The sequence below is a fragment of the Drosophila innubila genome, assembly GCF_004354385.1.
Source record: "Drosophila innubila isolate TH190305 chromosome 2R unlocalized genomic scaffold, UK_Dinn_1.0 1_C_2R, whole genome shotgun sequence".
In the NCBI taxonomy this organism is placed as follows: Eukaryota; Metazoa; Arthropoda; class Insecta; order Diptera; family Drosophilidae; genus Drosophila; species Drosophila innubila.
The window spans coordinates 3,990,313-4,013,069 of NW_022995374.1; the positions used below are offsets into that span (position 1 = coordinate 3,990,313).

At 34.5% G+C, this 22,757-nt stretch overlaps 1 protein-coding gene and 1 non-coding gene across 8 annotated transcripts in view; both read right to left on the reverse strand.

Moving 5' to 3' along the window:
* Positions 1 to 22,757, reverse strand: part of LOC117782854 (myb-like protein I) — a 51,561-nt gene that overhangs the window by 13,684 nt on the left and 15,120 nt on the right. For all 7 annotated transcript variants that reach the window (XM_034619917.1, XM_034619915.1, XM_034619913.1 and 4 more), the window contains exons 3-4: positions 3,429 to 3,490; positions 2,510 to 2,583 (exon numbers count right to left, since the gene is read on the reverse strand). In XM_034619917.1, the coding sequence (XP_034475808.1) occupies positions 2,510 to 2,583; positions 3,429 to 3,490 (136 nt within the window). The remainder of the gene's footprint in view (positions 1 to 2,509; positions 2,584 to 3,428; positions 3,491 to 22,757) is intronic.
* Trnak-cuu lies at positions 17,563 to 17,635 on the reverse strand. The gene has a single exon. It is a non-coding gene; the product is annotated as a tRNA-Lys (tRNA).

Genomic DNA, 22,757 nt, shown 5'->3' on the forward strand with positions numbered 1-22,757 from the left:
GCTGTTGCTGTGGCTGCTGCATCAACGGAAATGCTAGTTATTGTAGTTGTCGTGTCTATGGACACGCCACAATGTCTGGCTGACGTCGCTTCAATTTGGCGTCGCCTCGTTGCATGCCACACGGAATTTGGCTTTGAAGTCGGTCAACAACCGGTCTCGTGTGTGCCCATTATGCCAGCTACTGCTAAGCTTCGGGCGCCTGCCTATCAACCAAGTGACAGGAGCACATGGTTAATAATCTATGCAAGCTGCTCCTCATCCTCCTCTCTAATTTCATACCCGTTACTCGTAGAGCACAAGGGTGGTTTGAATTTGTTGCAATTTATGCAACAGTGTGAAAAAGACATATGGAAACACAGCTACAATTAATCTGAGTAATGGGTATCTTATAGCCGGAATCTACTCTATGGACTTCATACTTGTATTCTTGCCTTTTGCCGCCCCAAATTAAATTAAGTCTGATACTGCTGAACGAATGCCATTATTCAATTGATTTCGACTTTTTCTGTTCACCCAAAAAATCAAGTACTCCATAATGTGATACTAAAGCAAATCCCATTTAAAGCACTCTATGGACACCACCCTCAAGTCCAAGTTAATTGAATAAAATATACCAATATTTGTTGGCTATTCAACCACCATCAACCACTGAGTTTTAGCCCTCTTGGTAGACCGAAGGCCGTGTGGCCATTGGTCCCATTAAGGACAATTGACACTTGTCCTGCCAACTTGTCCTGACTATGTTGAGACACAACCCGATAGCCTACTCTGCATACACACTAAGCCAAGTAACCACTAAAACTAATGAAACCATTTAGTAAGTGCAAAGTACAGTTTTTGGCACACAATTGCCAACGTGTGTCGAGGGTCGGCTCAAACGGGCCAAAACAGACATATTACATGGCCAGGTAGCTTGGTAGATGGGCTTATGAGGATTCTTTCTGTGTGCCTATGACTCTCCCTGCCTGCCTGACTGTCTGTCTGTCTGTCTGTCTGTTTGTCAGTCCCTGTATGCAGTTATTGCCGCAGGGAAAGTGCTAAAGTTGCAACTGGATCAATAAATTCAAATGAGGAAAGCAGCACATGAAACAGACCAAAGATAATAGATAAATAATGAAACGCAATGCGAATTGCAGTTAAATAAAAATATTTCAAAACGTTGTATATGGAAATTTATGTGTAAGAAAAAACAAGAACAAACGTAAACAAATATTCATTATAAAATATTAAAAAAGACTTTTTTTAATTGCTTTAGTAAAAATTAAAAGCAAATATCTATTAAACAAGGTAGTGTATTTCGGTAATATTCATTAGATTTACTATTTATGTTCATAGTGAAAATTTAGGGTAAAAGTTTTTATACATATGACTTCTAGATGAAAATTTTAATTTATTTAAGTTATCAATTTAAATTATTAAGCTCTCAAAAAATAGAAACTATTTATTAATTTATTGCTGAGAATCAACCAGTCATTATAAAATTACCTGTTAACTGGTTATATAGTTCTTTATTCTTTGAGAATATTCTTATATTATCTATAAAATCTGAACTTTATCTGTACGTTTTAGTTTTATTTATTATTCGTTATAGATTTGGAGTGGGAGACACAGAGTGTAAGAAATATAATATTTTGATATTAAATAGATAGTAATATTAATTATGAATTTCTCGACAAGAGGTTTATCATCTATAAGTACAACTGATATAGCTACTCAAATTTTAACATCAAATCAATACAAATAGTTTCTTTGAAAGGTTTCAATCAAAAGTAAACTACACTATCTGACATCTTCTATCCACTTGACCCGCATCTACAGATTGCTTAAGCTATAATCACCATTAAGTGGGTCAGTTGATTGTGTAATTTTGGTTGTTGTCTCTGAATTGAAGCTTATTCTAGCCATCTTCAAATGCATTTAAGCAGCTAACTGTAACTAACTGATGGAGAACCTCTGTGAAATGTCAACTTAAGGCAATCGTCTAAATATATACTACTTATTTAAATACATGTTGTGTCTGTGGTCTTTGATCTCTATTTAGCTGTCTCTGGTTCCATGCCAAAACTGCCCACAGACATTGGCGTTGTCGTTTCCCGTTCCCGTTTCCATTCCCGATTGTCGATTGTCGTTTGTCGATTCCCGCCCAGGTGAGCAACATTGCATAATCAGAAGTGAGCGTGAGAGGCGTTCAATAAATAAATATATATAAATAGCAAAAGCCGAAATGCGTGAGTAGCCATCGAATAGAACAGAGAACTGAGAATTCAACTCAACTGAACAGGCGTGAAATGTTGTAAAATCAGATCGATGACCGACGTTGACGTCGCCTCTTGAGCAAACGCATAAATAATAGATGGTTGTACAAATCTATCTAATGTATATAGACAAAATCGAGAGATAGATAGAGAGAGACGGAGATATGGGGAGCAAACAAATTGTTGGCAATTACGTGAGACGGTCAGTTGTTGTTGTTTTTTTTTTTTTTGATGTTTACGACTTTTGAACTTACCTCTGGAATTGGTGGCCGCATCGGCAATCTTCTGGAAGGCATCCAAATAGGCGGCAATTGCCTGAATGGCAGCGCTGTAAATATAGAAAAGCAAACACAGAAAAACAGATTATATAGTAGATAGTAGATAGTTGCCATTGATTATACTACAGCCACAAAAGCATCAGCAACAAAATCGAATACTCGTAAACTTTTGCAACAAACTTTATTGGCCGTGGGCGACATTTCAATTGAAATTGGCAGAGTCAGACGGACAGAGAGACAGTCAAAAAACATTACTGCACCCAAGTTATGATGATGAAAGATGAAGATGCTGGTCTGGAGTTGTGACTGGGACTCCAACTGGGATTGGAACTGGTACTATATTTGCTCCGAGGCTGAACTGTATGTCGAGTAGCGCGGCCAACGTTGCGTATGTGTGTCAAGCGCATTAGGCAAACACTTGGCGCAGAATTTCTTTCTTTCTCGCTGGCAAAAAGACAACAAACTTTAGCCCATGATTAATGCAACGCATATATACATTACTTAGGTATGTATAATGTATATTGTATCGCATCGCATATGCCAGACATTGCCGCTGGCGTCACAAATTGGGGCCAAGTCTGAGCATAAAACAACAACAGCAAAAACTATAAAACAAAGCAAAAGCATAAACAAAAACGCGAAAAATGAAAGAAGAAAACAAAGATAGAAACACACAAACACACACACATTAACATACAGGTCTCGCCGGCAAATGGCCAAAAAGACGAGCCAAAAATAATCATAGACTGTGAAGGAAATGAAAGGCATTAAACAATTTTGAGATACTTTCGGCCGTAATATAATCAAATAATGAGATTTTTGTTTATGCCCCTTTTGCTTATTTGAGAATTCTTCTGTTGCAATTGCAAATGTTGCAACTCGATAATTAACTTACCGCAGACATGTGTGCAGCTTACTCGCCTTTGTCACAAAGTCCTCCCACAGCGGTGAGGTGTTCTAAAAAATAAAGAAAAGAAAATATGCCATTAACAATTTGTATTAAAATCTGTCTTATCAATAAGAGCATTAAATATATTTAAATAAAACTAGTTGACATTTATTTATTGCATCAAATGATTCTAATTTTATTTCTTGCTAAATTATTGTTGCCTCGGAAATAGTAGATGTAACATGACAACAGCAACAATGAGCACAATGATAGCCAATTAAATATTTCGTGTTGTGTCCTCTGCGGAGATAAATAAGCACACTTTCACTAAGCGACTTCAAGATACCCTGTTGTCAAAAAAGTTTTTAAATGGAAAAATCTAGATCCAGAAGAATAAAATTTTTTGAACGAATCTAATAAATTATTTGAATGCAGAATAAATTTAGATGCCAAACCATGATTAAAATTTTAATACCGAATGAATTTAGAGGCCAAAATGATCAAAATGACATGAAAATCCGTTAAAAAGTTATGAGAGATCAAATGAAAAAATGTCAATGGGTAGGTATGGAAAATTGGATGATAGAGCTTAGAATCGAAAAATATCAAATTTTCATGATCAAAATGATCAATTCCGCTTGAAAATCCGTTAATCGGTTAATTTTGATGAAATTATGAGAGATCAAAGTTAATAGGTATGGAAAATTAGATGATAGATGGCTTAGAATCGAAAAAATATCAAATTTTCTAGATGATAAAAATTTAAATACAGAATCAATTTGGAGGCCAAATCATGATCAAAATGACATTCCGCTTGAAAATCGGTTAATTTTTTATGAAGTTATGAGAGATCAAAGTTTTTGAAATAATGTCAAGGGGTAGGTATGGAAAAAATGGATGATAGGCTTAGAATCGAAAAAATATCAAATTTTCTAGATGATAAAAATTTAAATGCAGAATGAATTAAGAGGCCAAATCATGATGAAAATGACATTCCGCTTGAAAATCGGTGAATTTTTGATGAAGTTATGAGAGATCAAAGTTTTTGAAAAAATGTCAAGGAAAAAATGTATGGAAAATTGGATGATAGATGGCTTAGAATCGAAAAATATCAAATTTTCTAGATGATATAAATTTGAATGCAGAATCAATTTGGAGGCCAAATCATGATCAAAATGACATTCCGCTTGAAAATCAGTTAATTTTTTATGAAGTTATGAGAGATCAAAGTTTTGAAATAATGTCAAGGTAGGTATGGAAAATTGGATGATAGGCTTAAAATCGAAAAATATCAAATTTTCTAGATGATAAAAATTTAAATGCAGAATGAATTAAGAGGCCAAATCATGATGAAAATGACATTCCGCTTGAAAATCGGTGAATTTTTGATGAAGTTATGAGAGATCAAAGTTTTTGAAAAAATGTCAAGGGGTAGGTATGGAAAATTAGATGATAGATGGCTTAGAATCGAAAAAATATCAAATTTTCTAGATGATAAAAATTTAAATACAGAATCAATTTGGAGGCCAAATCATGATCAAAATGACATTCCGCTTGAAAATCGGTTAATTTTTTATGAAGTTATGAGAGATCAAAGTTTTTGAAATAATGTCAAGGGGTAGGTATGGAAAAAATGGATGATAGGCTTAGAATCGAAAAATATCAAATTCTCTAGATGATAAAAATTTAAATGCAGAATGAATTAAGAGGCCAAATCATGATGAAAATGACATTCCGCTTGAAAATCGGTGAATTTTTGATGAAGTTATGAGAGATCAAAGTTTTTGAAAAAATGTCAAGGAAAAAATGTATGGAAAATTGGATGATAGATGGCTTAGAATCGAAAAAATATCAAATTTTCTAGATGATATAAATTTGAATGCAGAATCAATTTGGAGGCCAAATCATGATCAAAATGACATTCCGCTTGAAAATCGGTTAATTTTTTATGAAGTTATGAGAGATCAAAGTTTTTGAAATAATGTCAAGGGGTAGGTATGGAAAATTGGATGATAGGCTTAAAATCGAAAAAATATCAAATTTTCTAGATGATAAAAATTTAAATGCAGAATGAATTAAGAGGCCAAATCATGATGAAAATGACATTCCGCTTGAAAATCGGTGAATTTTTGATGAAGTTATGAGAGATCAAAGTTTTTGAAAAAATGTCAAGGGTATGTATGGAAAATTGGATGATAGATGGCTTAGAATCGAAAAATATCAAATTTTCTAGATGATATAAATTTGAATGCAGAATCATTTTATAGGCCAAATCATGATCAAAATGACATTCCGCTTGAAAATCCGTTAATTTTTGATGAAGTTATGAGAGATCAAAGTTTTTGAAAAAATGTCAAGGGGTAGGTATGGAAAATTGGATTATGGATGGCTTACGATCGAAAAAATATCAAATTTTTTAGATGTTTCAAATTTAAATGTAGAATTAATTAAGAGACTAAATCATAATCAAAATGACATTCCGCTTGTAAATCAGTTAATTTTGATGAAGTTATGAGAGATCAAAGTTTTGAAAAAATGTCAAGGGTATGTATGGAAAATTAGATGATAGATGGCTTAGAATCGAAAAATATCAAATTTTCTAGATGATAAAAATTTAAATACAGAATGAATTTAGAGGCCAAATCATGATGAAAATTACGTTCCGCTTGAAAATCGGTTAATTTTTGATGAAGTTATGAGAGATCAAAGTTTTTGAAAAAATGTTAAGGGGTAGGTATGGAAAATTGGATGATAGATGGCTTAGAATCGAAAAAATATCAAATTTTCTAGATGATATAAATTTGAATGCAGAATCAATTTGGAGGCCAAATCATGATCAAAATGACATTCCGCTTGAAAATCGGTTAATTTTTTATGAAGTTATGAGAGATCAAAGTTTTTGAAATAATGTCAAGGGGTAGGTATGGAAAATTGGATGATAGGCTTAAAATCGAAAAAATATCAAATTTTCTAGATGATAAAAATTTAAATGCAGAATGAATTAAGAGGCCAAATCATGATGAAAATGACATTCCGCTTGAAAATCGGTGAATTTTTGATGAAGTTATGAGAGATCAAAGTTTTTGAAAAAATGTCAAGGGGTATGTATGGAAAATTGGATGATAGATGGCTTAGAATCGAAAAAATATCAAATTTTCTAGATGATATAAATTTGAATGCAGAATCATTTTATAGGCCAAATCATGATCAAAATGACATTCCGCTTGAAAATCCGTTAATTTTTGATGAAGTTATGAGAGATCAAAGTTTTTGAAAAAATGTCAAGGGGTAGGTATGGAAAATTGGATTATGGATGGCTTACGATCGAAAAATATCAAATTTTTTAGATGTTTCAAATTTAAATGTAGAATTAATTAAGAGACTAAATCATAATCAAAATGACATTCAGCTTGTAAATCGGTTAATTTTTGATGAAGTTATGAGAGATCAAAGTTTTTGAAAAAATGTCAAGGGGTATGTATGGAAAATTAGATGATAGATGGCTTAGAATCGAAAAAATATCAAATTTTCTAGATGATAAAAATTTAAATACAGAATGAATTTAGAGGCCAAATCATGATGAAAATTACGTTCCGCTTGAAAATCGGTTAATTTTTGATGAAGTTATGAGAGATCAAAGTTTTTGAAAAAATGTTAAGGGGTAGGTATGGAAAATTGGATGATAGATGGCTTAAAATCGAAAAAATATCAAATTTTCTAGATGATAAAAATTTAAATGCAGAATGAATTAAGAGGCCAAATCATGATGAAAATGACATTCCGCTTGAAAATCGGTGAATTTTTGATGAAGTTATGAGAGATCAAAGTTTTTGAAAAAATGTCAAGGGGTATGTATGGAAAATTGGATGATAGATGGCTTAGAATCGAAAAAATATCAAATTTTCTAGATGATATAAATTTGAATGCAGAATCATTTTATAGGCCAAATCATGATCAAAATGACATTCCGCTTGAAAATCCGTTAATTTTTGATGAAGTTATGAGAGATCAAAGTTTTTGAAAAAATGTCAAGGGGTAGGTATGGAAAATTGGATTATGGATGGCTTACGATCGAAAAAATATCAAATTTTTTAGATGTTTCAAATTTAAATGTAGAATTAATTAAGAGACTAAATCATAATCAAAATGACATTCAGCTTGTAAATCGGTTAATTTTTGATGAAGTTATGAGAGATCAAAGTTTTTGAAAAAATGTCAAGGGGTATGTATGGAAAATTAGATGATAGATGGCTTAGAATCGAAAAATATCAAATTTTCTAGATGATAAAAATTTAAATACAGAATGAATTTAGAGGCCAAATCATGATGAAAATTACGTTCCGCTTGAAAATCGGTTAATTTTTGATGAAGTTATGAGAGATCAAAGTTTTTGAAAAAATGTTAAGGGGTAGGTATGGAAAATTGGATGATAGATGGCTTAGAATCGAAAAAATATCAAATTTTCTAGATGATAAAAATTTAAATACAGAATAAATTAAGAGGCCAAATCATAATCAAAATGACATTCCGCTTGAAAATCGGGTACAGAAAACTTTCTTATTCACTCTATTTTTTGCCAGGGTATAACAATCAATAGTACCCCAAGCTATGCAATAAACAGCTGATCAAAGGCAAATGTCTTTGAAATTGGGCCTGCTAAAAATATCTAAATGAAATAAAAGTCAACACACATACACGCACACAAAAAGACATAAAAGCCTTGACAAATTGTGCGTACGTGTTGCACAATCGTAAATAGAAATAAAAAGAGAAAAGGTTTGCAATATGTCGAGCAGGACAAGAAAAAGGACAAGAAATTGGCAATCAAAAAAGGCAAATGAAACGATAAAGAGTATTGATTTGGTAAAAGCCAATATTGATACCAAAAGAGCAACATTTGCTTAGGCTCAGCAAGCAGTTGAATAACTACAGTAGTTATATAAAAGATAGCTTACTTATTATGATAAATTTATACTCAAATTAAGGACTTTAAAAATTATGTTTATTCTTTCAGCACGCTGAAAATGTTATCAGACCTAAAAGCTTTGCATACTTTGTAACTTGTTTGGTTTTTGCCAATTAGCCTTCGTGTTTTCTTTGCATTTTCCTCGCATTTTCTTGTCGAAACTTTTTAGTAAAAAAAAATGAAGGAAAATAAGATATCTACAGCATGAACTTATTAAAAGTTATTGGACATGCTGAATACAAGCGAATTTTCAACGAGGATTAAATAAAGAATATATTAATGTAGAAAAGAGAGAAAGTTTTTCATTCATATACATATGTATTGAATTGAATCTCATTAAGTGGTGACTTTTGTTGTCTGTGCATTTCATTAATTCTGATAAAAAGAGCAAAAACCATATATACATAATAATTTAATTCAATAAAGTTGATCAATTCAATTGGCTGCACTTCATGATGATATCACAGACAACAAACAGTGCAAAGTTTTAATTTAAATCGAAATTGAAATAGTTAAACGAACCAATTTCTTTCCAGACTTATAGATACAGACATATGGTCTGTTGGTTTATAAGGTGACTGCAATTAACACCCCAAGAGGTCTGCTGTGAAGCTGTTCCTGTGGTGTGTCTAATTAAGTTTTTTTACCCTGTATTTTTTTTTGCAATCAACAAACAGAATGAAAGTGATTGAGGAGAGTTCGATTGATGGGCCAATGACCAGCAATCGACCAGCTAAGCAGTTTCAATAGTGGCCAAAAGCAGATCACCGATTCTCACAATGGCAAAATGTTGACGCTCAGAATATGGTCAAAACCACAAAGCACAGCAGGATTAAGACGCAACCAGTTAAAAAGTGGTTGCTTTTGTTACTTGGTTTTTTTTATTTAATTTTTTCTAGTTTCATTGTCAGGCCATAAAAGACAAACGGCAGCAAATTGTGCAGACCATAAAAAGTGGGCAAAGATTTATACATAATTTAAGAATAATCGTAAGTTAAGAAGCGCAAATGGTCAATAAAAGTGAAAACAGGTTTTGGGCCAAGTTACACATTACGTGTGAATATACAAACAAAATAATAAACTCGTTATGACCAAGTTATTACACTTTATATATTTATTTTCTTTTACTGCCCAGACTCAATTCAATTCAAGCAAATTGACATTGAAATCGCGCCGGGAATATAATGATGAATACAGTTCATGTCTATGCAACAATTTAATGGTCAATCAAGTGGAGAAGAAAAAAAATAAGAAGCAGCATCGATTCGTTTCAATTCAAATTCAATTCGCTGCGATTCGGTTTGGTTTTGCTTTCGATTTGCTTCGAATCGATTGTTTTCAGCCCTTTTTTATTTTATTTTGTGTTTTTTTTTTTTTTTGGCAAGGTCCACAATGCAATTTGAATTCGCTTTCGATTTCGAGTTTTGCATTCAAGCGCAAAAATACGAATACAATAAAAGACTGTGTGCAAATGCCAATCGGCAAAATCCATTTAAAAGTAAAAAAAAAAAATGCCAAACTGCAAACAACAATTCGCGGCATCAGCAGAGGGGGAGGAGTAAAGTATATGGAGAAGGAGAGCGAGAAGAGGGCATTGCATAAAGAGGTGACGCGGTGCATTGAAGCCGCGGCATGAAAAAAGGTGCAACAAAAATAAACGGAAATCGATTTCGGTTATTTCGCTTTTGCGACAACACAAAAACAAAAGTAAAGAACAGCAACCACAATGGGACAAAAAAACACAAGACCAACGTGACTAAAGCATACCCTTTTTTGGCTTTTTTTTTACACACATAAAAATTTCATTCTTATCTTTATTTATTTTATTTTTTATTTTTTTTATTTTTTTAGTTCTACAAAATTTTGTAACAACAGATTATATTCTTTTTAAAATCTAACTTAATATTGATGTGTATTATAACTACTTTTTCGCTGTTTTAAAATACAGCTAATATTAAAAATATTGTTAGTAATATACACAATCTATATGCCCGTTAAACGCTTGCTTACAGGGTATAAGCACTTTTGTTTAGTTGGCCTGACCGCAACTTTAACGTAATGGGCACCAAAGTGGCATCTAAACGTTAATAAAGCCGGTACATGTCAACTTACGACGGCAAAAGGTTTATAATTCATAACACGATGACAACAACAATGACGACGATGAGGATGGAGATGGAGATGGAGAATATGTTAGTTGTGGTAAATCTTGGCAACGCAACAGACTGTGGTGTCAGTCAATGGCCCCGACAAACTGTCTGTTGCGCCTTATTTGGCACATGTCGCGTATTTAAGGCTCCTTTTGTTCTGCAATTCTGAAATCTCAACCATATGGTTGGACGGGAACAATCCGATTGATTACTTGACCTACCGCAATCGATTGTATGTTAATCGTCAATCAGAATGACAACCGGATTGGACATTAATTTATGTAATATTATCTCAAAAGGTGAAGCATAGAATTGTGTATGTGGAATTAACGAAAGCATTGAGTATTCCCAGGTGTCTAGTATAGAAGTAAATTTAGTAAGTATAAAATTATTATAATTCTTGAAATTATTTAAATGTTTGCTGCAAAAAATAAATTATTTATTACCTCTACTTTTTTTCTTTAAAAATATCAAAATAAGCTTAACCGGACATATTTAGAGTATCTATTCAATTTTAGCTGTATCTTATGTGCTTTTTTTCTGTACCTCTTGTGATATTACTGAGTTCATTAAATTACTGACAGTCACAGCTTGTATTCTGAACATTGTTGCAAGCAAAATGTTAGCTCATGGGAATCGCGTGGGCTTTACAAATAGAACAAAGATATATGTATAAATTAATTCATACATATAGGCAATAATTGAATGCCCAAGGCGAAACGCTAAAATAATTTGAGAAAACTGCATATTAAGCCAAACACAAAAATCAAATAATTTCAAAAATCACACGATTTCCGGATGATTGACAAAGCGTGGCATAAATGTCAACCCACATGCAATTTTTGGCGATACATGAAAAGAGAATACTGAGAAACTGAGAATAAGAAAAATTATAACAATATTTATACAACAAATTTGTTGTTCAATAACCCGATTTGGTGGCAGCGAGAAAAACAACAACAACTTGATAAGCGTATTTGGCTGTGATGTTGAATTTTGATGCGTGGGTTTTGGGTCGTTATGTTGACGTGACTTGGACTTGTCGGCATTTTATGAATGAAATTTTTGTATTACAGATCCCCAGTCGAACAGCCGCGACGGTCAGCACACCAACACACACACACACTCGCACACACACACACAGTAAAGCACACGCAAGGCTGTCATTACGAGTATTATGACCAGGTTGATGGCGTTGGCTTTAACGTTGGCGTTGCGCCTTAAACTCGCATGTTAACCATTTTGTTATGGTTCAACTTGATACTTATGAATGGTAGTATTTTTTGGAATTTAGGCCCAACTGCTGTGTGTGGCCATCAAAACGAAATATGTACTTGAAAACATTATTCTAAGGCTCTAAGCACATTAAGACTGAAGCCACAACAAATTGTGGCCCAAAAATTAGCTGTCATATCCAAAAAAAAATAAAAAAAAAGGAAGCCAAACACAATCATTGTGAAATGAGATGTGTGACGAGTGCAAGCGGCAAACACTTTCCAGTTTAACTGCAGGCTGTAGGCAGCTGAATGGCCAAATGTATCTGTATCTATTGTGTGTGCATGTGTATCTGTGTATCTCTATTTAACTGCAACTGTGCGAGACACCTAAAAACCCACAATTTATGCCAAACACAACAGCAGCGAGAGGCGGCAACGAGCCACAGCCAGCGGCAGCAACGAAAACTGGAAAGGTTCTCACAGATACACACACATACACAAAGCAATAGGTATAGAAAGAGAGAGAGAGACACTTTGTTGGCATTATAAACTCTTGATCTTTCCAATAGCCTACAAACATCCTACACGAGTTGAAAACTTTGCTCGCTGGCAACTTGCAACTTGCAACAGCCTCTCAGCTGCTTCACAGCCATTCATGCAACAATTTCATGCCCCATGTTGCAGTTGCTGTCGCCGTTGTTGTTGTTTTCGTTGTCGTTTGATAATTTTTGCGCTTCCCGTGCTTGTGAATCTCTTAAGCCAGAGCTGAAATGCAAAACTGGGAGCTGGCTGGAAAAACGGGTTCAGCTGCACGTCGCCTCGTCCTACATTGCACTTTTTGGGTTAAATGAAAAAAAAAATAAAAATAAAAAATAAAAATTACTAAGACTTTTTTTTTTTGGCACAATATGCAAAACGAGCGGCAGTTTTTATGACTAACGGCCATAAAACAAAGTTCTACCGATTGATTTTCCATACGTCCACCATATTATGGCCAGGCTATTGGCCCGGGGGCCAATAAATTTCCTGCCTGTTGGACAAAATCGTGCGCAGCTAATTTGCACCTTTTTGGCCAGATTTGTGCTGTTGCTGTTGTGTGTTGTGTGTTGTTGTGTTTAGAAAGTTGCACACAGATTATATATTGTTCATACAATATCAAGGAACTTGAAATGAAAGTGTTGCAAGATTGAACGCCTTGATTGAATGCGATTATGATAAAGCTACTGCTGTTGCCAGTAATGACGACGATGATAATGATAATGATGATGATGAATAATAACTTCTTTTTGCACAATTCAGTTCCAAACGAAACGAAAGTTTTAGTTCAGCTGGTCAGCAAAAAAGGCGCAATGAGTTAGCAAAAAAAAGTAATATAAATTCAAATACCAAATCGATATTAAAGCACAAGCAATTGGCAGTCGTGCGTTCAAGTTTATTGAGAATATATCCACCACGATCTTATGCCATTCATCAAGTAATTTAATAACTGACAGCTGTGCATTTGCATATGCCATTTACAATTTAGCATTTCCCAGTCTGTCTATTCATTATAATGTAAAACCGATTACAAATGCACAAATTGCCACATGGCAGCATGGCAATATTGCTGACGGAATACTAGTAGCAGTCACTGTGAAACCATGTAATGTAATCCAAAACTTTGCAAGACTTTGGCTCTGCGCTTGCAACATGCAACATGCGGCACACACAACATGCATAAAACGAAACGCTTGAAGAACTCTTTGGCCACTAAAAAAAAACACTCATACACACACACACACTCGCACAACAAACAAAGGCAACTCGTATGACAGTTGAATGACTGTTGACATCAGCGCGTGCCGCAGCCACAAAATCCAATACGAGATTATTCTACGAGTAAAGCTAAACGTGGCACAAGCCACAGCCAAGTCATTAAGACCAAGCCAATTGATTGGAGTTTCATATACACTCAGAAAAAAATATAACCCACGTTTTAGATATCCGTCTTTGATTTAAAATCACCATAATATTTAGAAAAATGTCTTTTTATCGAAAATGTTTTTCTCAACTATAGAAAAAATCACCCTAAAGTGTTTTTAAGAAATAATACTTTCTAAAGTATAGAAAAAACGGCTTTAAAAAAAATTAAAAAATTTGGTATTTTTGCTTTTCAGTTTACTCTAAATATTACGGCGAAATTGACCCATGGTAGATATACCAAACATATCTTAATTTAAGAAAGTCTGCTGGTGAAATTAGAAAATTTCTGACATCTAAAAAATATTTTAAGAATTTCAGATAGTTCCACTTGAAATGCATTCAAAATTTTTTTTTAATATGTAGCCCAATACTGAATTATAAGATTATAAATGCAATAAATACTCAGCTCTAAGGATAACTTGATTTCTTTAATAATAAGGGATTTATTTTAAGAAAACAATCTTTAAAATCATCAATTCAAGTGGAAGGACAACAGACACAGTCTTTAAATTTTTTCAAAATTCCATCTATAATGATTAATATAAATTTTTAGTTTAAGACAATTTGACTTTAAAAGCATTACAACTTTACTTTTTTAGCACTTAACAGCACTGTTTTAAAAGCTTATTATATTATGCATACTGTCTGCATTTAGATTTTCTCAAGATCCCCTTTGATTTCAAAGCAAATGCTTTTGGGTCGCTTAATATTCTTTGAATCGAAGGCCTCCATGGTGAGAATGATCTTGTAATTGCCATTGAAAGAGCCTCGCATATTGGTAATTATCATATTGAGATCAAACGGTTCATGTATCAACTTGGTCTGCAATAGTAACAGAATCAAAAGTAAATCGTGATTCTATTAATGATCTGGTGATGAAACTTACGCCCTTAGTGTGAAGACAATTGCCTTTGACATTGTCAACGTTTGTCACATGTTTTGTCCAATATTTGTACCAATACTGCTCCGGATCATACATGATATTGCAAAAATCGTTTGCGGCAATGCTAAAAATGGTGGGCTCCCAAGAGCCGCGGTCAAAGTGCATCAATCTGCCAGTAGCCTTAAGCCAAATTGAGAAGAGGTTATGTAAAGTTATTGCAAGCAGTTAAATGATTTACCGCAATGCGATCACCCGGTTCTATATCCCAGACAGTTGTTGCATTGCCTTCAATATGAATATTATCTCCATCCAGTGTCAATTTTAACTCATCAACATTCATTAGACCAAAGATATCTTCTGAGCCAGGAGGCGGTTCCCTGCAGGGCATAAATATTTCCGGATCATCAATAATCATCTTGTAATCTTCCGCCTTTTGACCGTTGCCCAGGATACAACAGCAGCAAAGTGTGATCGCCAATAATGTTTGCCACATTTTAATCAAAATCCAAACTGAAGTTGCAGTTCTGGTCAAGTTATATTTATATGTGAATCCACACATGTTATTCAGTTGGCTAATTGGTGGCACAACAATGTAACGACACTAATCAATCTTGTTGTTTACATTGCAACGTGTTGCAAATTAACACAATTCACGATATCATCGACAAGCCAAAAAGAAAAAAAAAAAAAACACGAATACAAGATAAACCATTTAACTAGTGGGCGATTACAGTCGAGCACGTCCGACAGTAGGATACCCTGTGCCCAGGTACTCTGTACTGAAAGTTGATTTTCGACCAATTGTTCCTATGGCAGCTATATGACATATGGAACCGAATTAAACCATATTTGGTTAGAATGTACAAAACCCATTTTTAAAGACATATTCTAACAGTTTGGTTAAGATGTTTCGAGAGACAAAAAAAAAATTGTATACTAAAAGTTGATTTTGACCGATTGGTTCTATGACAGCTTTTGATATAGTCGACCGATTTGAAAGAACTTCGGCCAGGATGGAAAAAACCAAGTTAAATGCATATTCTATCAGTTTGGTTTTAATATCTCATATCTCATATGGTATCCAGAAATCTACATACCAAGTTTGAAGTCTCTAGCTTTTATAGTTTCTGAGATCGACACGTTCAAACAGACGGACAGACGGACGGACAGACAGACGGACAGACCGACGGACATGGCTCAATCGACTCGGCTGTTGATCCTGTTAAAGAATATATATACATTCTGACAAGCACATTATTCCCTATTTTGCCCCTTTTCAATGGGCTCAGGGTATAAAAATCAGAGTGTTACAATTAAAATGTATGACTGATGTGCATTCTAATTGTTGAACTTTCATCTGACATTGAGCGGTGATTTGGTTAATAAGAAATGCCGGCAATCTTGTCCAGACACTTTATGCATAATTGTAGACAACGAGAACAACGTTGATCACGACACACCCACATACACACACTCATACACACACTCATACACACACTCATACACTCCCACACACAACCCACACACGAGCCGAGTTTTTTTTATTTTATCTGCATAACTCAACAATTTCATATGCATTATAATTAATTGCAGCTTGTTCACGTTGTGGCAATGATGTGGAACCCCCTCGGAGACCGAGACCGAGTCTCATATACTCGGAATATAGCTTCAATCGCAATTCAATCACAGCACTATTTCACATGCACATCATGTCAAAATGCCAAGCTAAACGACAGTCTTCTCACATCAGCAACATCATCAACAACAACAACAACTCAAAGCAACAACAATTGCCCGCACTTTGGTTTAAACAATAATGCAAAGTAATTAATATAACGACAACGTCGACATCATCGCAGTTTACTCCCCAGTGCAACAATGCCCCGTTCTCATTGTTTGTGGCGCCCGAAGAGGAAACACTTTTCGCATGATGCCTCAGATTACCATAAGCGGAGGATCGTTGTCTGTGGCAAGCAGAAGATCCGACATTTTGTTGTGTGAAATTTCATTTACATACTTTAATTTACAAAGTGTTAAACGTCTTAAGCGAACAAAAGATCTTCAAAACCTGAAATCTGAAAGCACTTGATACAAAAGAGATCACAAAGTGTTGCAGTTAAAAGAGGTTGAAGAGGATTATTGTTTTTATATTTAGTAGGAGGCATACAAGATATCAAAAATAATAAAAGCAAGTAAGTCTTAGTCTTATATTTACTTTATAAATAATATAACTATATATTTTATGACGTTTTAGTTCAGCTTGTAGACTCAATATATATTAAATACAGTTTACAATATTTTAAACCATTTCTCAGATAATCAATTCAATGATTTAACTGTAACTTTGCTGTGCATATATTATTGTTATAACTGCTTTTATCCTGTGACATGGCCTTGTGCCAGTTTCTAGTTGCTTTGATGTCTCACATCCTGCGTACATCCTGTGCACTTCCTGGCACTCTGTTTTTATCGAGAGTGAGCCAGTTAACAATAACAGTTCAGTATACATTTATATGGCAAATACAAATGCAACACACAACACTGGGCCATTTCACATCCAGTCGAGCATTTTGGCCTTGAATGTGGCTTTTAGCCATTTTCAAACAATCCGAGAAAAACGAGATGTTGTCATACCAATGGTAAATGACAGCATATTGCGTCATTCCAACTGTTGTCATTGTTCAAAAAGTTGTTGTTGTTGTTGTTGCTTAGCACAGTGTTCAGCTTCAGTGCTATAAATAAAAACTTATTAACTATAAATATAATACGTATAAATTGGACTAAGTCCCGCAGCCCACATAACGCAACAGGGGAGACAGCAATATAATGAATATTTCGTCTATTTAATTTCTAAAATTAATTGTTAGTCGGCAGAAAACGCGTTTGCTGCAAAAAAAAAAATGTTTTAAATATCTTACTAAAATAACATAATAAAAAAAAGTAAAACTAAAAAATTTAATTTCGCCCAACGTGGGGCTCGAACCCACGACCCTGAGATTAAGAGTCTCATGCTCTACCGACTGAGCTAGCCGGGCACTTGTAAGCAACGCGTCCGAGTTCTATCAAGGTTATCACCTGACTATAGGTTGTTTAATTTTTTTAGGGCTTTTCTTGAGACATTTTTACTTATCAAAATTCCATGTACCGGTTAGTTTGAGGGCCTTGTAAAGCAAATGTGGCCCAATTCCAATTTAAATGCATTTCAACTGGTTTCTTATATTGGTTAATTAATAACTAATGAATTGAGTGTTAAACAAATTTAGGCATTTGCATGGAAATTATCATATTAATTCAGTTTTTTATTAATTTATATTCACCACATGTTTTGTTGTTTATTGTTAATAGACGAAATGCAATTTTATGAATCTCAAGTTGTTTTTTTTTTACCAGGTATAAAAGAATTTCACATAAAGTTGTATGCTTGATTTGAAGCTTAATTTAAAATGCATGTCAAAACTAAATTGCTGTACAGCAGAATGCCATTAGAGAGAACTCCGCCTTTGAATCACCTCGTCAAGCAATTATTCATGGCGCATCGTTTACAGGACTCGACTAGATTTCGTATAAAAAGCAGTATGCCACATGCCAGGCTCTGTAGTTCACCATGACGCAGCACATTGAAGAGAAAAAGAAGTCCAGTTCACGGGCAGAAGCATTTGTACCTGATGAGCACGATTGGTGGTCAGAATTTTGCAAGGAATCGTCGATACATGGAATGCCGTATCTAGCTCGCAAGGATGTGCATTGGACAGAGCGTTTATTCTGGGTGGCAACAATTGTGGCAGCCACTTATTATGCGATCAGCAGTTGCTACTCACAATGGGAACGATATCGCAATAGTCCCCTTGTTTACGAGTATGAATATATTTATATGCTTCGCAATTTCTCTTTACCGGGATTTACACTGTGCACAATGTTTCCTAAACTGGATAATGCAGACGATTTGATTTATGAGTGAGTACAAAATAAATATATACCATTTATTATTAACCAATTTTTATGCTGGCCAGAACCTGGCAGATAAATTCTAGCTTGGATACCGACAAAGGCAACTATTATCGAAAATTTCTAGTTACACTAACTAACTTGCAGTACAACAACATGGAGATAATGTTGCCCTACGAAAATGATACTACCCTGGCCGATGTGGACTTTGTGAAACTTTTGCTACATCTGCACAGAGACGTCTATCCTAACGGGTCCGACGATGAAGAGCGACTCTTTGTACCGAATCTCACTGAAATGGGATTATGCCAGACGAACTCAAGGCTAACACGATATGGCAATCCCTTTGGCAAACTGTTTGTATTATTAAAATTACGTATACGAACTGTATGCTAAAACAATTTCTTTATACAGGGTCGATAGCAAAGTGGTTCCTGTGAAAAATGGCAGTTTTTTTACTCCCACTCAGATTCAAGTGAAGCCATCTCATAGCTTTACTATTGTACAATTGGTAATACCATTAGTCTAAAATTTATTTAATTTTTTAAAATTTAATTACAACAATCTATGCCTTAGTTCATACATGATGTAAACGAAATGATGCTGCCTCAGGATCGACGTACAATAACAGTTAATACGGCTTCTAAGATCTTCTATTCGATAAGGGTGAAATTAAATACAATATCAGCTGATGATGATGTGAGACATGTTCCAATTGCCTATCGCAAGTGTCGCTACACAAGGGAATCGGATTTGCAGTACTTTAACGTTAGTGACAAGAGAATCGATATCAAATCGATAATAAATAATATACAATTGCAGGTCTATTATCCCAGCCTGTGTCGCATGGAATGTCGCATTAAATGGGCATTACGTATGTGCAAATGCAAGCCATACTTCTATGCCGCTGGACCCAAAACTCCGATTTGTAATATCCAAGGAATGTTGTGTCTCCAGCGTAAAAAGTGGCTGGAAAAACCCTGTGATTGTCTGCCTCTATGTAAGGAGAATAGTTTTATCGTTACCGAAGATCTCGGACAAAGTGCGGTGAGTGTGAATTTATTGACAAATTATTTTATAATTTTCGCCACTATTTCTATTTACCGCAAAGGGAGGGGATGACTACAAAGGCGAGGGGTACGAACGTATCATTCAAATATATGTGGAGTTGCCCAAAATGGGTATGAAACGAAGAGTTGTCTTCAGCACGGATCAACTGATCATGTCATTTGGCGGTGCCATAGGTCTCTTTTTGGGTGCCAGTTTTATGACCATATATGGCTTAATATATTTGGCTTTACACTTTTTGATTGTTAAATGCAAATATCCAATACTATGTAAAAAAGACAATGCTGTGGAGAAAAATTAAGCAAACTATTTTGTAGCAAATTTAAAAATTAACTTATACAGATAATAAAACCAACCGAAAATCTCCCAATTCTTTATATATTTTTGGAAGATTTTCGGTTGCTTTCGGTATCTGTGGCAGCCCTGATATAGAAAACTCGTGACGATATTAAAATCAATCAATATTTTCCAGCTTTAAGTATGTTAGTTTTTTTACAAGTTTCTGTCGCGCTTTATAGAAAAAACATATACTCTATTAAAGTAGAAACTAATTTTCTTGGCTATTACGTGGACATTAATGAGCTTAATGAGTGTATGAGGGGTAAGAAAAAAGAAACAAGCATAATATAACCTTAAAGACAAACTCGCCACAATTGTTATTGTTGCTGTTGCTGCTGTTGTTGTTGCCCCAAGAGAGGAAGCCAGAAAAGTGACAAACGTGGGCAAAGAAAGCGTAGCTCAAAAGCGAATTTCACTTTTGCGGAAAAATATAAATAAGAAGCGAAAAAAAAATACAATATAAAATGTATTATTATAAAAGTCATGCTGCAGTTGAAATTACGCATTTCACGCCGCTTTGTGTTATACATATTTAGCGAGTGTCATCAAATATGGCGACAATTTAACTAAATGACAAACTAACAGACCGAATGACAGACTCATGGATTTCCACTCGTCGGCGTAAAGTCGAAGGGAATCAACAGAGCGAGACGTTCACTTGAAAATGTGAACAACCTTTTAAAGTGCGCGCATTGCTTAATTTTTTATTATTTTACACTTATTGTAAGTCTGAAGAGACTTTGGACTGCGGACTGCGATTTAAGTAGACTACTTAATTGAAATTAGCCGCATTTAATTGCAGCTACTTACAAATGCCGTTAGCAATTGAATTCGTACTCATATTCGTACATATTTCTCCAGACTGTTATTTGCCTTGGGGGCATAAATTTGTTCTGGTCTGATGGCATTTAAGATCTTCTTCTTTTATTTTAGTGGTTATTTAGCTTTTTGCTAAATATATGTACATACATAAAAGCCAAAGCAGCAGGCAGACAAAACTCAGCGAACCAATTAAAACAAAGCAACTAATTTTAGTAACTTGAAAAATGTAAAGTTTTCTAAGAGTTCGCTCACCATTTGCATCTGTTAGATACGCCACAGAAATAAGAAGAAAAAAAAACACCTTGCTGACATTTACATTGGCATTTCTCGAGCTCGAGCTCTCAACCTTAAAGACTAATCTTAAACAAGTAAAATGATGCCCAGACGGCAATGCCAATTGCCAAGTAACAAAGCGCAGCATACACCGAGAGAAATATATATGTACATAGAATGAGAGCCAGACACATGAGACTGTTCCACAGATGATGCACATGCTTCAAGGCATGTTTTCTGCTCTAATTCGCACTCAGGCCAAACAACACCAGCAACAACCTACAAGCAACAACCAACAACGAAAACCGAACAATCAACAATGAACAACGAACTTCTGCACAATTGCGTGGCAAGAGCGCACATTTCCAAATTTCATAAATACAAAGTGCAACCGCCCGCATCCAAGATAGCCTGACAGCTGCCTCAGCCTTAGAGTGTGTCTATATCTACGAGGGTAGGCTGATAAGTCATAGGCATAAGTAGGAAACGCAACTTTTATAAAGCAAATTATAATTTTTTGGATGAAACAATTAAAATTTTTCAGTTTACTGAAGTCTTTTGCTGAAGTCTTAACCCGATTTTACTTATATTTCTCAGATCTTAAAATAAAAATCTGCAACGTTTTGATTTTATATGTATCTAAAACACGCATATTATTTAATTCCTATCTTTTGGTTCTATATTAATATGTTTTTCACACTATATAATCGCATTTTTCACAAATTTTGTGATTTTTTGAAATTGAATAGCGCTTAAAATTTTATGTTGCAAATTTCATAACTAAATTTTTTTATTTATTTTAGAAAAATTAGTTACTTCATTAATTAACTTCTACGCTTTGTATTTTTAATTTTATCAATACGATAAAAATTTTATAATATAAGCTCAGGAGTATATTGAATAAAAAATGACAAAAAAATTTATCAAAAAATTTTAAAAACTTAAAAGAATTGTTTTTTTGTAATTGAAATTATCTATTTAAAAAAAATATTCCGTTTCAAAATCGGAGAGCATGCAATACAAAGAGTTAAGTTTTAGAAAAACAAATTTGTTATACAAGGAATTATTCCAGAAATCATTTCTTCAATTTATAATATGAAACAGATAAGTAAATGTATCTTCATGCCAACAAGTTGCGTCTTCCCACTTAGGCCATTGACTTATCAGTCCACCCTCGCATCTGTATCTGTATCTTTGTCTTGCTCTCAGTGTGATCCCAAGGTGCGCACCGGGTCGTTCATAGGCCACATAAAAGAGTGCTGTCATGATGGCATTATAAATAGCAACAGCGGCGTACTTTTATCTTCAGCCACTGGAGTTTTGCCTCTGTTTCAAGCTGCAAGGCATCCCAAAATGTTCAACACCTGTCGACGGGGCAGCAAGTCGGAAATGAACATGGAAATGGGCTACAAGGTCTGCAAACGTGCCAAAGAATTTCATTTCAACAGCCCAGTAAATGTGGCACATGTAAATTCTTGTTAACTTTCTAGCTATGCAACAAAGTGTTGTCGTTGTTGTTGTTGTGGCAACCAAAATAGAAATACATCTACATAGGCATTAGTATCTAGAGCCATAAATTAGACTCGGCAAGAGAGCTCTGCTTTGAGGATTAGCCTGACAACAGAGCTTAAGTCAACATGAGGCATAGAGTTGGCCCAAAGACAAACAAGCGCCAAGGCATTAAACAGTCATGATTGTTGGCCATAAATA